The sequence below is a fragment of the Chlorocebus sabaeus genome, chromosome 5, assembly GCF_047675955.1.
Source record: "Chlorocebus sabaeus isolate Y175 chromosome 5, mChlSab1.0.hap1, whole genome shotgun sequence".
NCBI lineage: Eukaryota > Metazoa > Chordata > Mammalia > Primates > Cercopithecidae > Chlorocebus > Chlorocebus sabaeus.
This window is the reverse complement of record NC_132908.1, coordinates 85,211,797-85,227,568: the sequence shown is the minus strand read 5'-3', so window position 1 is coordinate 85,227,568 and position 15,772 is coordinate 85,211,797. Positions and strand designations below refer to the sequence as shown.

At 48.4% G+C, this 15,772-nt stretch overlaps 1 protein-coding gene across 4 annotated transcripts in view; it reads right to left on the bottom strand.

The window, feature by feature from the left end:
- Positions 1 to 15,772, bottom strand: part of ZC3H18 (zinc finger CCCH-type containing 18) — a 66,966-nt gene that overhangs the window by 34,840 nt on the left and 16,354 nt on the right. For 2 of the 4 annotated variants that reach the window (XM_007994328.3, XM_007994327.3), the window contains 5 exons: positions 15,329 to 15,413; positions 14,404 to 14,475; positions 3,550 to 3,698; positions 3,164 to 3,256; positions 1,982 to 2,139 (listed from right to left, as the gene is read on the bottom strand). In XM_007994328.3, coding sequence (XP_007992519.3) covers positions 1,982 to 2,139; positions 3,164 to 3,256; positions 3,550 to 3,698; positions 14,404 to 14,475; positions 15,329 to 15,413 — 557 coding nt within the window. The remainder of the gene's footprint in view (positions 1 to 1,981; positions 2,140 to 3,163; positions 3,257 to 3,549; positions 3,699 to 14,403; positions 14,476 to 15,328; positions 15,414 to 15,772) is intronic. The other 2 variants (XM_007994331.3, XM_007994330.3) reach the window with 1 other exon arrangement.

The window sequence follows — 15,772 nt, the reverse complement described above, 5'->3', positions numbered from 1 at the left end:
TCCTGGTAGGACGCTGACTGACAGTTCTTCCCACTGTGTGTATCAGACACAGCCAGGGCACCTCGCCACTGTGACACATGCACCTGACCCTGTTCCTAGAGGTCCTGACTCACCAGGTCTCAGGGTGCGCCTGGCACAAAAGGCCTCAGGTTAACTGTAACATGCAGAGGCCGCACTATAAAAACAAACAAAATACAAACATACGGAAAAATCTGGCTCTCAGACACCAGTGAAAACCTTTCAGCCCTGACTGCCGAGGGTTTAGCATTTGGGGGTCCTCCTACAGTGTAGATACTGGCTCCTGGGAGAGAAGTTAAGGAGCCAGGAGCCAGCTTCTGTCACCTGGTGCCAGGATGGGAGACACCTGTTTCTGTAACCAACACTGATAAGCAAAACACACACAGAGGGCACTCCAAAAAACCTCAGAGACCTGCCGAACCACTTCCAAGCAGGCAGTTTTCAGGTCCCTGCTCCAGTCAGGGAAACTGGAAATAGAGGTCAAGGATCACGCCCAGGTTCTAAGATCCATCATTCCATCATTCCCCACACATATTTATAGAGTCCTCCGTGCGCACGAGCTCTGGGGCAGGAAACACGATATGTACATCTAACAACAACAACAAAAAAACACAAAGGCCTCCAGGGCTTCAGGAGACACCCCCGGGGATCCTGCAGAGTTCTGACTCGAATGCATCTTTCTGTGATCTGACATTCCACACGAAATTTAATTAGAAAATGTACACGTTTTAACCAAGTCTTTAAATACCTATCCGTTCAACCTCTAAGTTGTCACCTTCAGGGGCAGGTGTGGGCCACTGGGGGCTTCCTCCCCCAACTCCCGCAGGCAGAAAGCCCAGGGGAGCCTGCTCACAGCAAGAAGGCCTTGAGAAGGGCCTTGCAGGGCCAAGTCAACAGGACCGAATCCTGGAGTGCACGCACTGCACGCCTTCCTTTTCTGTGCGCCGTTTATTATCACTCCAGACAGAAATCACAGTGATTATGATTCCCTAATAGCTACCAGAAATGTACAGGGCTGCTAAAGCCCCAGCATAATGGAGCGCCAATTCAGATCTGAGCGAATTACAATCCAGTCCCCCGCCCTGAACCTCACCGTGCCACTCACAGGCAGAGTTTTGTAAACAGCACTTTGTATGCCACGCAATCCCCCCAAGGTCTGACTTCCACCCTTCAACCTAGGCACTTCTGTAAGACAGGATTTTTAAACACCAGGCATAAATGGGCCGGGCGCAATAGTTCACGCCTGTGATCCCAGCACTCTGGGAGGCCAAGGTGGGCGGATCACTTGAAGTCAGGAGTTCGAGAACACCCTGGCCAACATGGCGAAATCCCATGTCTACTAAAAATACAAAAACAAGCTGGGTGTGGTGGTGTACGCCTGCAGTCCCAGCTACTTGGGAGGCTGAAGCAGGAGAATCGCTTGAACCCATGGAGGCGAAGGCTGCAGTGAGCCGAGATTGTGCCACTGTACTTCAGCCTGGGCGACAGAGTGAGAATCCGTCCCAGAAAAAACAAAACAAAAGACCAGCCATCAATGCCCTGAAGGAGCCAAGCAGTGAAGACAAAACAGCACTGACAGCGAAGAGGCTGCAGCTGTTATGCTCCTGGCTTGTGGCAACCTCCACACATTTCCTGGCTCCTGGATAATGTGGGGAGGGGTAAGGAGCCAGAAACACAGACTTGTGAGGCTCTAGAGGCCTCGAGGACAGCTGCAAAAACTGTCAGAGCTCAGGAACCACAGCGGTGTGACTGCTGCCAGTCAAGGCCCGCAGCACAGAGCCGCAATGCTTCCTTCCCAGAAGCAAAAAGCTGAGATGAGCTGTGAGAACCACGCCTGAACGCTCTCAGGCATGTCACTGAGACTCCAGCAAGTGGGGCTGGGCCCCGGCCGAGTGCACCCTGGGGCCCCGGACATGGCCGCAGGCAGGGAGGAACCAGAGGGGCAGGCGGGGCCATTCCTTACACTGTGTCTCTGACATCTCTCGGGATCCGAGAATTCCAATCTCGAAAAGCTTCATTTTCTTTGTCAAATTCCCGTTCGTCTTCGCCAATGGTCACCGTAAACCTTTTCTCTTCAAAATCAGGCTCCTGTTCTTTTCGGATAGTTGCTTTTTTTAAAACCTACCATTGTAAGAAGAAAGAAGTCAACACAGAGTGGAATACTGGGCGTCGCTGTTAGGAAACACAAAAGCGGCCGCCCCGCCCGACCGCAGCAGCCCCCCAGGAGCAGGAGCCGCTGGCTGCAAGTGCTCGAGGGTGAGGGGCAGGCACAGCACAGGCGTCTTTCTGGGGAGGGCAGTCTGCGCCCGTCTCTGCATGAACAGCTGCCCCCAGCCTCTGTGTGCCCACGTGAGGTACTCATCACTTCCTTCAACCACCCTTGGAACTGAACCCACGGTTCAGTTACTCAGTGACAAGCAGCACGTGGAGTGGCTGGAGTCTCAGAGGGAAGGAGGTGACATGCCGAGGGAGTGAGGAAGAACATCTTGTCCATCGTTTCCCAGCAGAGAGGCTGACCAGGAAAATGAGGAAGCGGGGCTGGGTGCCGGCAGAGTGGTTCCCAGAGCTTAAGTTCATACACTGGGGCCAACATGGGCCTAGAGGGAGGGAGTGTGCAGTGACGGGGCCAGAAAGCCCCAAGCTCTCTCCAGAACAGTCTCAGGAGCATGGGGCGCAGATCCCGGGGTGCAGCGAGGGCAGCCTCACCAGGCTTTCTGTGAGTGGCTGGAGACTGCACCCTGTGCTCCTGGGCAGCGCCAGTCGGGGGCCCAGTGCTGATCCGGCCCCATGAAGACAGTGGATATGCCCTGGACTGAACTTCCTGGCCTACTGGGTTGCTGCCTGAGACAGTTAGATCTAATCCTCCATCTTTCTGGGCCTGGTGGCGCATGCCTGTAATCCCAGCTACTTGGGAGGCCGAGGCAGGAGAATCGCATGAACCTGGGACGTGGAGGCCGCGATGAGTCGAGATTGGGCTATTGCACTCCAGCCTGGGCAACAAGAGCGAAACACCCGTCTCACAAAAAAAAAAAAAAAAAAAAGGCCCCAAAGAAACTGACCCCTAACTTCAGAGCTTTTTTCCTGGGGCTTTCTACGGCTGTCTCTGGACTGAGGAAATCCCAGTTTTTCTGCCGAATTCTGTTACCTCCTTTGCATGCCGGAGTCCTCGTTCCCAGGCACTCTCTGTTGGGGGCTCTGGAGGGGGTGGAGGCAAAATTTCATCAACTACCGGCCCACCCTGTTGAAAAATGAGAAGGGAGAAGGTGAGAAAGTAAAACTTTCAAGTGTACAGAGAAACCAGACAGTAAAAACATCAACTACAACACAAGCTGGCCGTGTGTGGCCGCTCTCCTTCCACCAAGCCTCACTCCGTCCCCAGAAAGCCGAGGCCTGCTTCCACTCGGGACAACAGAAGCAGCTGAATGGGGGCACTGAGCCTGCACTAAGGCACAGCAACTTGTCTTAAGCTTGAGATTCAGACAGAGCTCAGCTGGCTGATGTGCTAACAATGAAAGAAGAGGCATCACGCACCCAAGGGTTGGCGGGCATCAGCGGGTGAGGTCCGAGAGGCGGGGCGCCATTAGGCGGGAAGGGGTCGGCTTTGGTGATTAGGGAGTAGTTCCCCTTGTCGTTCACTCCAGGGTGTATAAACCTACAATTCATTCCCCAGGTACAGTTCCCTATGGAAACAAAAGTGAGATCAGAAAGGGTCCACAAGAGCCTAACTGCACAAGGGCAGCTGCCGGGGTTGGGGGTGGGAGAGGGCAGAGGCCATGTTTACCCAGGCCTCATGGTGAGCCACACAGCAGTGGGGACTGAACGGGGAGGTGGGTGGGATAAGCCTGGAGAGGCTGAGCCAGGCAGCTGCACCTGCCCAGGCACAGCAGTTCCCCAGAGGCTGCCAGGAACCCATGGCGCCGTGGCCAGAGGAAACAGCCCGTTTCAGAGTCACTTTGTGGAGAGTTCATGCATACCAACTGTCTGAGTATTAATTTTCCCCTTAAACCAGAAAAGCCCCAGAGCCTTGCTTCCAGCCCTGGCCCAGGCTCATCTAAGTACAACTGGATGTTAACTGTATTTGTGCTGAAATAGACATCAATAAGAAGCATTAACAATGATCAGAAGCCTGCAGGTGTGCTCAGGGTGCCCTTGGCCACCTCTGTACATCTGCATTTCTCTTATGAAAATTCTCAAAGAGCATTTCAAGGTATTTCTGGAATTTAAACAGGGCTTTTACACTTTGCTCATAAATAACAATCACAAACCTTCATCTTCAACAGAACATCAGAGTTAGTAAAGGAAACCTCGACTTTTCAGTGCAGAATATAAGACATCTAAGTGTTTAATTACTGAATCACTTTTTAAAAATGTACTTTTTTGAATAGATAATATGTATACATTGTTTAAAACCAAATATGGCATATAGTATCTAAGTGATTTTAGAAATTTTTTCAATGGGTTAACATGCAGTTAGATTTTAAATCATTTAAAATTTTAATCTTAAACATCATTAACACTTAAGCTTGCATTAAAACCAACTCAACACAACATAATAACAATATCAATCCAAATTAAACATGAAAGAAAGTAAACTTAAAATTGCTTATCTGGAAATGCAAAAATGACAAACTAATTTTTAAAATTTCTAAAAGCATTTCAGAGATCACACATAAGTCAAAAGAGGTTGGGAGGCCAGGCACAGTGGCTCACGCCTGTAATCCCAGCATTTTGGGAGGCCGAGGCGGGAGGATCGTGAGGTCAGGAGATCGAGACCATCCTGGCTAACAGTGAAACCCCATCGCTACTAAAAAAAAAAAATACAAAAAATTAGCCTGGCATGGTGGCAGGCGCCTGTAGTCCCAGCTACTCGGGAGGCTGAAGTAGGATAATGGCGTGAACCCGGGAGGTGGAGCTTGCAGTGAGCCAAGATGGCGCCACTGCACTCTAGCATGGGTGACAGAGCGAGACTGCATCTCAAAAAAACAAAACAAAACAAACAAAAGAGGTTGGGAAATGTTACTCTATAGGGGGTTCAAAAATCCAGAGTCTCAGAGAGATTTAAAGAAAAACCGACTATGCAGTCATACATCTAAGAGAGACTCAACACACCACAGAGCTCTTCATGGTTTGCCTCTGAAAATACCCATGCAGTATTCAAAATCACGTATGTAACTAAACAAGTAACAAAAGCTCATTGTAAAAAATGTCCAAGTACAGAAAAGTGCTGACAACAGAAACCACAGCTTTTCTGTACTCCTTTTTTTTGTTTTTCAGATGGAGTCTCACTCTGTCACCTAGGCTGGAGAGAAATGACGCAATCCTGGCTCACTGCAACCTGCACCTCCTGGGTTTCAGCGATTCTCCTGCCTCAGCCTCCTGAGTAGCTGGGATTACAGGTGGACACCACCACGCCCGGCTAATTTTTATATTTTTAGTAGAGACAGGGCTTCACCATGTTGGCCAGGCTGATCTTGAACTCCTGACCTTGTGATCTGCCCGCCTCAGCCTCCCAAAGTGTTGGGATTACAGGCATGAGCCACTGTACTCGGCCTCTGTACTACTTTTTCATCTAGAATATGTATCTGGGTGGTGGCTAAATGTTATTGTTCTTCTATTTACAAAAATTTTTAGGACATCACCTACGAAACTGCTGTCAAAAAAGATCCTTTCTCACTGATATTGGCAGGGGGAGAAAAGAGGAACAAGGCAGAAAAGAACAAACCAGCAAGCACCGAAGAGCAAGCCAAGAAGGTGAGCGTGGGGCTGCCGCCAGATACCAGACGCTGGTGGGTGACAGTGTTCAGCTCTCAGGGGCCACCTGCCCGGGGGTGCTGCCCCTGGCCAGAGGAAAGGGGAAGATGGCTCTGGAAAGCAGCACAGTTGGCCTGCACATCTAGCTGGGACACACCTAAAGCAGATGTCAGGCAAAACGAACACTGCTGTCCCATCCACCTTTTTTAAATGTGAACTTTTATCTGTGTAGGAACACACCCAACTGTTGGAAATGTGGGAAGAGGCTTTAGATTTTATTTTCTTGACTTCTGCCAGTCCATTTTTCCCTTTTTTTTTTTTTTTTTTTGAGACAGGGTCTTGCTCTGTTGCCCAGGCTGGAGTGCAGTGGAGCGATCTAGGCTCATTGCAACTTCTGCCTCGTGGGTTTGAGCAATTCTCCTGCCTCAGCCTCCTGAGTAGCTGGGATTACAGGTGGACACCCCCACGGCCCAGCTAATTTTTGTATTTTTAGTAGAGATGGGTTTTTGCCACGCTAGCCAGGCTGGTCTCAAACTCCCGACCTCAGGTGATCTGCCCGCCTCGGCCTCCCAAAGAGCTGGGATTACAGGTGTCAGCCACCATCCCCAGCCTTACTTTCATAGTTTAAAAAGCAATTTGTTTAAAAAAAAAAAAAAAAAGAAATTATCCGAAAATGGAAGCAAAAATAAAGATCTTCTGGTATACAAACTGTATACTCTTCTAACTGGGACTTCGAACCCAAAATTTATGGGGATTGTGATTCTAACAGTATAAAGACAGTCCTGCAGATACTGCGTACAAAGACATGGCCTCAGGCCAGAAGCGGACAAGGAGACACAGAGGCCGCTGGAGTGGGGCGGAGGCAGTTCCTTCACTGCTGAAACGTCTAATACTATTTCTGGCTTCAAGGCAGGATGATGGTCTTTTTCTTAACTGGAATGTCAGCACAGTAGCAACTGTTTGTGTTTTTTTTGAGACGTAGTTTTGTTCTTGTTGCCCAGGTTGGAGTGCAATGGCACGATCTCAGCTCACTGCAACCTCCACCTCCCAGGTTCAAATGATTCTCCTGCCTCAGCCTCCCGAGTAGCTGGAATTACAGGCATGCATCACCATGTCTGGCTAATTTTGCATTTTTAGTAGAGATGAGGTTTCTCCATGTTGGTCAGGCTGGTGTTGAGCTTGCGACCTCAGGTGATCCACCCACCTCGGCCTCCCAAAGTGCTGAGATTACAGGCGTGAGTCACCGCGCCCAGCCAACTATTTTATTCTCTTATTAATCTTTATGCCTGTGTAAACATTGTGTTATTTTACATATATGAAATATTTCATAATAAAATGAAATACTTGTAAATAAAAAATATCCACCCACTCTAAAAGGTACACTGTGAAGTCGACCTCCTACCCCACGGCCAATGCCAGAGGCAGTTATGAATATACTGGGGCTCCATCCATCATTCATTCCCCCTTTTACCTGAGAATATACATCATGCTCTGTGTTGAACCTCGCTTTTTTTCACTGAACAATGTAACTACAGAAAGGGAACCTGCATGCTCAGCAGCAACAAACCCAAACTGGATCAGGGAAACAGACAGGAAACGTGGAAAATCCAGAAACTAAACAGAGACAGCAGGAAGTGAGGCTCAGCTCACGCTCCAGCACAGCCCACATGAAATATCTTTAAATGTCTCTTCTGATTTTGAATGCGGTAAATATCCATTCCCTGTTTCCTTGGTTCACATGGGTCATTTCTATTGACAAGTCTAATGGTATCAGAAATTGAGAAAGACCTTTAAAGATAACTCATTATTGAACAACAACAAGGTATCCAATAGATAGTAACCAATATTTATGAAACTAGTTTAAAATACTTGGTGAGAGGAGTGGCATTCTTTGCCTTTTTGCAAATCCCTTGAATGCTAACCCTGGAAAACCCCTGGCCTCCCATCTGTGTGCAATCGGCCATGAAGGGCTGCTGTGGCTGAAGCAGGACAGGACATTACAGACCCACTTAGAGACTCAGCTAGAAAGGGAGGGCCATCTAAAAGCCTTTTCAGATGTGCTGAGAGCTTCTTCCTGACACCGCACTCAGCACGGGAAGGCTCCTTACAGTGAGCTGCAATCGAATCCTATCACCACCCTTTCCCAGCTTGGCTGCTCTGAAATCCATTGGTCTATCTTGAACTTTGAATGGGTCTTTTACAAAGGCATGATTCTGTGACATCCTGCAATGGTCACCTGAGAAAGTCCTGACACACCGAGAAGCTGGTGAGCACACAAACCAATTTTCAACTGAAAGCTTCAATTTTAATACTGCTAACACTGTCCGTTGTTCCCCTTGAAGCCGCGGGCTCACTTTGTTCCTGCCAGGACCCGGACCTGCATGCCCCGGCATGTCTGCCAGTCTTCGTCACGAATGTGTGCTCCACGGAGAGCGCACAGGGTCAGCCGCAGCTCAAGTCTTGCACGTGCTGCCCTTTGAGGCCGCTGGACTTGAGTGCTGGCAGGGGCTCTACCGGCGCTGCCACTCCGCCATGCTGAGTACTAAGAGACATGCACAGCAGGACCCCTCCTCTGCTTTCTGGCTTTCCACAATTTTAGTTACCTGTGGTCTGAAAATATTAGACAATTCCAAAAATAATTCCTAAATTTTAAAAGATGTTCTGAGTAGCATGATGAAATCTTGTGCCGACCTCCTCTGTCCCACCTGGGACACGAATCCTCCCTTTGTCCAGCAGATCCACGCTGTCCACGATGCTAACTGCCCACTAGTCATCTAGCAGCCCTCCTGGCCACCAGCCACCATTGGGAGCACGGTGGTGCTGTGCTCACTGTGGCTGTGACCCAGGATCACTGGGGGCAGATGACCTTCCTCCTGACGCATCGGCAGGAGGTCACGAGGGGCCCAATGCCACATGGCAGGGCCTCCGTGTCATCACGCGAGTGTTTCATCTCACGTCATCAGATGGCTGAGTGCAGTAAAGTGAGCTCTTCTGAGAGACCATGATCACATTTTTATTACAATTGCTCTATTTTATGATTGGCTATTGCTGTTAATCTCTTACTGTGCCTAATTTAGAAATTAAATTTTATCATAGGGATGTACTTATAAAATCATGGAACTGTATACTTAAAATGGGTCAATTTCATGGCACATAAATATTACTTTAATAAAGTTTTTTTAAAAGACCTTATAAATAATAATAAATAAAACATCTGTACTCAAGTGTAAGATTTAATTAAATTACAATTCTTACTACTACAGCACAGACATGAAGTGAAGTGGCATGGGAGGCCGAGGTGGGCGGATCATTTGAGGCCAGGAGTTCGAGACCAGCCTGACAAAACACAAAATTTAGCCACTACCAAATTACAAAAATTAGCCGGGCATGGTGGCCTGTGCCTATAATCTCAGCTACTCAGGAGGTTGAGGCAGGAGAATCGCTTGAACTCGGGAGGCGGAGGTCGCAGTGAGCTGAGATTATACCACTGCACTCCAGCCTGGGTAACAGAGGGAGACTGTCTCAAAAAAGTAAAATAAAATAAAATAAAAATAAATATAGTTTTGACCTCAGGGTCCTCTGAAAGGGTCTCAAGGACTCCCAGGGGTTCACAGACAACACTCAGACCTGCTGCTTTAAACACAGTTTTGCAAGGATTCAAAACTGAGCAAAAGATGTTTCTTCAAGGCAGACCCAGGACAAATGAGCTACCAAGCACACGAAAACAGACAGCTCGGCACAAACCTTCAGGGAAGGCAGATCAAAAGCCAGGAAGGTGTTACCTCCCACCACTGGAATGGCTACTACCAAAAAAACAGAACAGAGTACTGGTAAGGACGTGGAGAAACCGGAAGCCTCCACGCTGCTGCTGGGAAAGTCCAACGGCAGAGCCACTGTGGAAAACAGCCTGGCAGCTCCTCGAAAGATGAAACACACAACCACCACGTCGTCCACAACTCCACTGCCAGGCTGCTTGGGAACGAACTGAAAGCAGGGTTTGGAGAGAGACTTTTACGCCCATGTTCACAGCAGCTCTACTCACAATTGCCTGGAGGTGGAAGCCACCCAAGTGTCCATCCACAGATGAGGATACACCCCACGCGGCTACTCCACACTAAGAAATAGTGGTCAGATTTTTTTTTTTTTTGTGAAACCAAGTCTCCTTCCGACACCCAGGCTGGAGTGCAGTGGTGTGATCTCGGCTCACTGCAACCTCTGCCTCCTGGGTTCAAGTGATTCTCCTGCCTTGGCCTCCTTAGAAGCTGGAATTACAGGCATGCTCTACCACGTCCAGCTAATTTTGTATTTTTAGTAGAGACAGGGTTTCGCCATGTTGAGCAGGCTGGTCTCCAACTCCTTGAGTGATCCACCCGCCTTGGCCTCCCAAAGTGCTGTGATTATAGGCATCAGCCACCGCACTTATTATCCAATCTTAAAAAGGAAGAAGGCCAGGCATGGTGCCTCACACCTCTAATCCCAGCACTTTGGGAGGCAGGGGCAGAAGGAATTTAAGCCCAGGAATTTAAGACCAGCTTGGATAACACAGTGGGACCCTGTCTCTACAAATAATAAAGTTAGCTGGGCAAAATGGCATGCCTGTAGTCCCAGTCACGTGGAAAGCTGAGGCAGGACGACAGCTAGAGCCCAGGAAGTCAAGGCTGCAGTGAGCCATGATCATGTCACTGTACTCCAGCCTGGGTGACAGTGAGATCCTGTCCAAAAAAAAAAAAAAAAATCCTGATGACAGATGAACCTTGAGGACATTATGCTAAGTAAAATAAACCAGTCACAAAAGGACAAATACTGTATGATTCCACTTGTACGTGGTACTTAGAACAGTCAGCATTCAGAGACACCACCACCGCAGGTGCTAGGAGGCTGGTGGGAGGGATGAGAAGTCGTTTCACAGGTGCAGAGTTTGAGTTCTGTAAGCTGAAAAAGTCATGGAGATGGATGGTGGTGATGGTTATGACACAGCAACATGAATGTATTAACACTGAACTGTACACTTAAAAAATGGTATTCCAGCCAGTGCGGTGGCTCATGCCTGTAATCCCAGCACTTTGGGAGGCTGAGGCAGGTGGATCACAAGGTCAGGAGATTGAGACCATCCTGGCTAACACGGTGAAACCCCATCTCTACCAAAACTACAAAAAAATTAGCTGGGCGTGGTGGCAGATGCCTGTAGTCCCAATTACTCAGGAGGCTGAGGCAGGAGAATCACTTGAATCCTGGAGGTGGAGGTTGCAGTGAGCCGAGATGACGCCACTGCACTCCAGCCTGGGTGACAGAGCGAGATTCTGTCTCAAAAAAAAAAAAAAAAAGAAAAAAGAAAAAAGGTATTTCCCACAATTTAAAAAAACTGGGGGGAGCAGAGCCAAGGAGATCAGACCCAAAAAATGGACTGGAATGCTTGTTCACTGAGGGATAAATCAGAAACCCAAAGTAGGGGCCGAGTGCGGTGGCTCACACCTGCAATCCCAGCACTTTCGGAGGCTGAGGCGAGGGGATCACCTGAGGTCAGGGTTGAAGTTCAAGACCAGCCTGGCCAACATGATGAAACCCCATGTCTGCTAAAAATACAAAAATTGGTTGGGGGTGGTGGCAGATGCCTGTAATCGCAGCTATTTGGGAGGCTGAGACGAGAGAATCGTCTGAACCCTGGAGGTGGAGGTTCCAATGAGCCGAGATCCCACCATTGCACTCCAGCTCCAGCCTGGGTGACAGAGTGAGACTCCGTCTCAAAAAAAAAAAAAAAAAAAAAAAGAAAGAAAGAAACACAAAGTGGGACACAGTTTAAAGAAGGTGCTACTTACTCCCCTGTGGACACAACTTTGTGTCCAATGAGCCAACCCAGGCCCATGAGAGGTAAAAACAGCCCATGAATAAGTACAGCTCCAGTTGTTGTGTATGTGCCGTGAAGCTGGGCAGGCGCAAACAAAGCCCCGATCTCTAAAATGTAAGCAAGTTGTGTTCCCAGTGCATTCGGTTGTCAATCGATCACAAATCTCAACGTGTCCACTAAGTGATTATATCACAACGTGTCACAGAGATAAAGCTAGGAGAGGCCGGGGTAGTGGCTCCTGCCTGTCATCCCCATACCTTGGGAGGCTGAGGTGGAAGGACTGCTTGAGCCTAGTATTTGAGACCAGCCTGAGCAATATACTGAGACTCCGTTTCTACAAGTAATTTAAAAAAGAAAGATAGGCTCTTGTTATGTTGCCCAGGCTGGTCTCGAACTCCTGGGCTCAAGTGATCTTCTCAACTCAGCTTCCCAAAGTGCTAGGATTACAGGTATGAGCTACCACACCCAGCCACCAATTTTTTTCTAAGAAAATAATTTTCTAATTTTGATACAATTCACATAACATAAAATACTCCCATTTAACGTGTACGATTCACTGGTTTGCAGTATATTCACAAAGTTGTGTAAGCATCACCACTAGCTAGTTCTAGAACATTCCATTACCCTAAAGAGGAAATCCTGTACTCACTAGCTATTACTCTCCACACCTAGCCCAGGCAATGATGAATCAATCTGCTTTCTGTCTCTGTGGATTTGTTGGCTTCTATGCTCCCTTCTGTCACTCAGCATGTGTCTTCAAAGCTTGTCCACATTGTGGCGTGAGTCACCATCTGCTTTCTGTCTCTGTGGACCTGTGGCCTTCTGTGCTCCCTTTTGTCACTCAGTATGTCTTCAAAGTTTGTCCACATTGTGGCGTGAGCCAGTGCTTCATTCCCTTTATGGCCAAGCAGCATTCCACGGCATGGACAGGACACACGTGTTCATCCGTTCCTCAGTGGTTGGGTACCTGGGTTGTTTCTTCTTTTTGGTTACTGCATGTCATGCTGCTGTGAACATTCACGCACAAGCTTTCACATAAATGCACGTGTCCATTTCTCTTGGATGCATACCTGGAGTTGAACTGCTGGGTCATACAGTGAATAGCCAGCAGCTTCTGAGGAACTATCTTCTGAAGCAGCTGCACCGTTTTACCCTCTCACCAGCAGTGAATGAGGGCTCCAACATCTCCATATCCTTGCCAACACAACAAACTTCATTTTGTTTTTAAAATAACTTATTGTTATTGGAGGGATCATAAACTGATGAATTTCAATTTCATAAAAACTGCAGGTAGGCAGAAACATTTAAGTCCAAATTTCTCACACCAAAGAAGCAGCAGGAGACATGATCTAGAAAACGATAAGAATCAGCCACTTCCTCTGTATCGTCTTACCTCGCTCTACAGAATAAAAATACTTCTGAAATGAGTTATTGATAATGCCTGATTAAGCCGCAAAAATGCTGCCTTATCTAGCTTCTGCTTTCTTTTTTTTTTTTAAGAGACAGTCTCACTGTTGCCCAGCCTGGAGAACAGTGGCACGATCATGGCGCAACTGCAGCCTCAACCTCCCAGGCTCAAGTGATCTGCCCCCCTCAGCACCCACCCCCTACTCCCCATGTAGCTGGGACTACACGTGCGTGCCACCAGGCCCTGTTAATTTTTCATTTTTTGTGGAGACAAGGTCTCACTATCTTACCCAGGCTGGTCTCAAACTGATCTCTTGACTGTAGAAACCTTCTACATGGTCTCACTCACTGAAACCCAAACTCAGTACTTAGTCTAACTTTGGGGGCACCACCTTCCAATTCTGACCAACCCACGTGATGTGCAGGGAGACAGGATCCTGTCTGTGTTCATCCAGGCATCTCTCAGTGAAGGGAATGAAGAGTTCCAGTAACGATCTTTCTTCATCTGTTTTGTGCTTCTGTTGTTAAATTCTGAAACTAGCTCAGCAGTGAGTCCCGAGCTCCTGGTCCAGAGTCTCCCTGCCGTGGTGGATGCTGCAGCCTCCTGCTGTCGGAACCAAAGGCCAATGCCCACTGGCTGGCCAAGCTTCTGAGTCACACTGCCACCCAGAGACCAGAGCACTGCACTGTGATGGGTGCTGATTCAAAATGACTGCAAATGTGTACACATACATGTGTACAGATTTTTCTCCATCACTTTCATACAGAAATTTGCGACACTGATGTCATTAATTCCCACACTACTATAAAAAAGAGGTCTGCTGAAATTTAAAATTTCTGAAATATCGACACTGCAAATACTAAAGCTTTCAAAAAATTGTAAGTTTGCTTTCCAAAATCTACTGCACATTTCTCTGCATTCTTAGCAGTGTCTGTGACAATCTACGGCTCTAAGTCTACTGCCCACACAGGCTCCCCCCAGTGGGGGCCCCTCACATGCACGTGTGACCTGGGCGAGTCAACTGTTTTTGCTTGGCAAAACCACGCAAGCACACACCCATAGGAGCGAGCCTGACCCGGGGTTCCCACGAGCCCCACATCATCAGGTCATCTCTTGCACAGGGGCGTTCTCGGCTGCTCTAAGAGCACAGCCTGCCTCTGAATGATGGGACTCGGCCACACCTCAAGGGTGTGTCCTGTCTGTCCCCGATGCTCGATGGGCTCACGTGCCTCTAAGGAGGTTGCGAGCAGCTCTCTGCCCCTCAAAGACCCCCTTTCCTTCTGGCTTCACAGCTGTGTTCTGGATCCAGGAGAAGGAAGTCTGGCCTCTGGAGTAGGGGACTTTAAGGTACTGAAGAGAGTGAATATAGCGTATTTTGTACCTTTAACCTGGCCTCTGAATGGTATGGAATTGGATATTGGTGGAAGAAGAGTGGATAATGGTGTCACAACATCTGGAAAAGAAGTACAGGAAGCTCTTGTGAGCTTTAGACGGCACACACAGGCTGGCAGTGACAAAGTCATCTATGGGCTTACAGCAAAATTGAGAGAGAGAAAAACATCTTCCCACCTCTCCAAGGGGAACGCTCAATTACAAGAAATACACCAAAACTACTGCTGCACATCAAAGATACCCTTACAAGCTGGAAATTCTCATTTCCATTTCCGAATCCCCCAAGACATTAAGCAGCGAAACAAAAAGCCCTAACATCATCAGGCTAAAGAGTTCCGCCACATTTTAAAATGGGTTAGCCCAGATTTTTCTGACAAGATTTTCTTACACTGCCCCCTGCTGCAGCTCCTGAACTCACACCATTACTTCTACAGGAGACAGCCCTTGCTGCCTTCAGCGGCCATCTCTGGCCATTTCGAAATCCATTCCACACGAACAAACGCTTCGGACACATCTTACAGGAAAAGGGGCCATCTCTACAGAGGTGAGGAAAATGCTAATTCTGGTGTCTAGAACATTCGGCCTTATGAAAAGGACCACTTTGAAAAATGACTGATGCCATCTGCATTGTAGTTATGGGTCTGCTGCGATCGGAAGGGTCTGGGGCCACCAGTGTGAGAATGAGAATGACCAGGCTGCTCCCACCAAGGCAGTCATTAAAGTGATGAAAGCACCAATACAAGGGCCTATTGTTTACCATCAATATTGCCACTGCCACCACTACCACCACCTAGCCAGTCTTGCCCAGAGAACTGCCTTGAGCAGCGCAGGGCCTGCCAAGGTGAGCCAGCACCACAGCCCCAGAAGCTGGGGCCCCAGCTGACTGCGAGAAGGCCCCACACGCAGACAGTTACCTTTCATGAAGAACCGGCAGGTGGGACGAGGTCTCACCTTCCTGTCACTGGGGTCCTTCACTTCACCTTCTTCCAGGTCATCATCCTGAAACAGAGAACATCGTCTGAACGTGGGGGAGGGATCTATCAATCAGCACTGCTTTCTCCAAACCAGAAGGGGCAGGAAGCCTGGTATGGGACCTGGATATTGTGACAGGAATTGAATTCACGTCAATTTTCCAAACCTTAGGTCCCAGATCTGCACAGCAGGGAAGATCAGAGCGCGCCCGGCAGCTCCAAGCGTCCCGCCGCAACACCAGGGAGGAGTGCCGTGCAGCACACGGGCACTCTACAGAGCTCGCTCTCATGACGTTTCTCTTAACTATCAACTCTGGGCAGGAAATAGTAACACCTCAGGGTTTTAAAACTGTTAACATTTAAATAAAATTTGGAGAACAAAATATC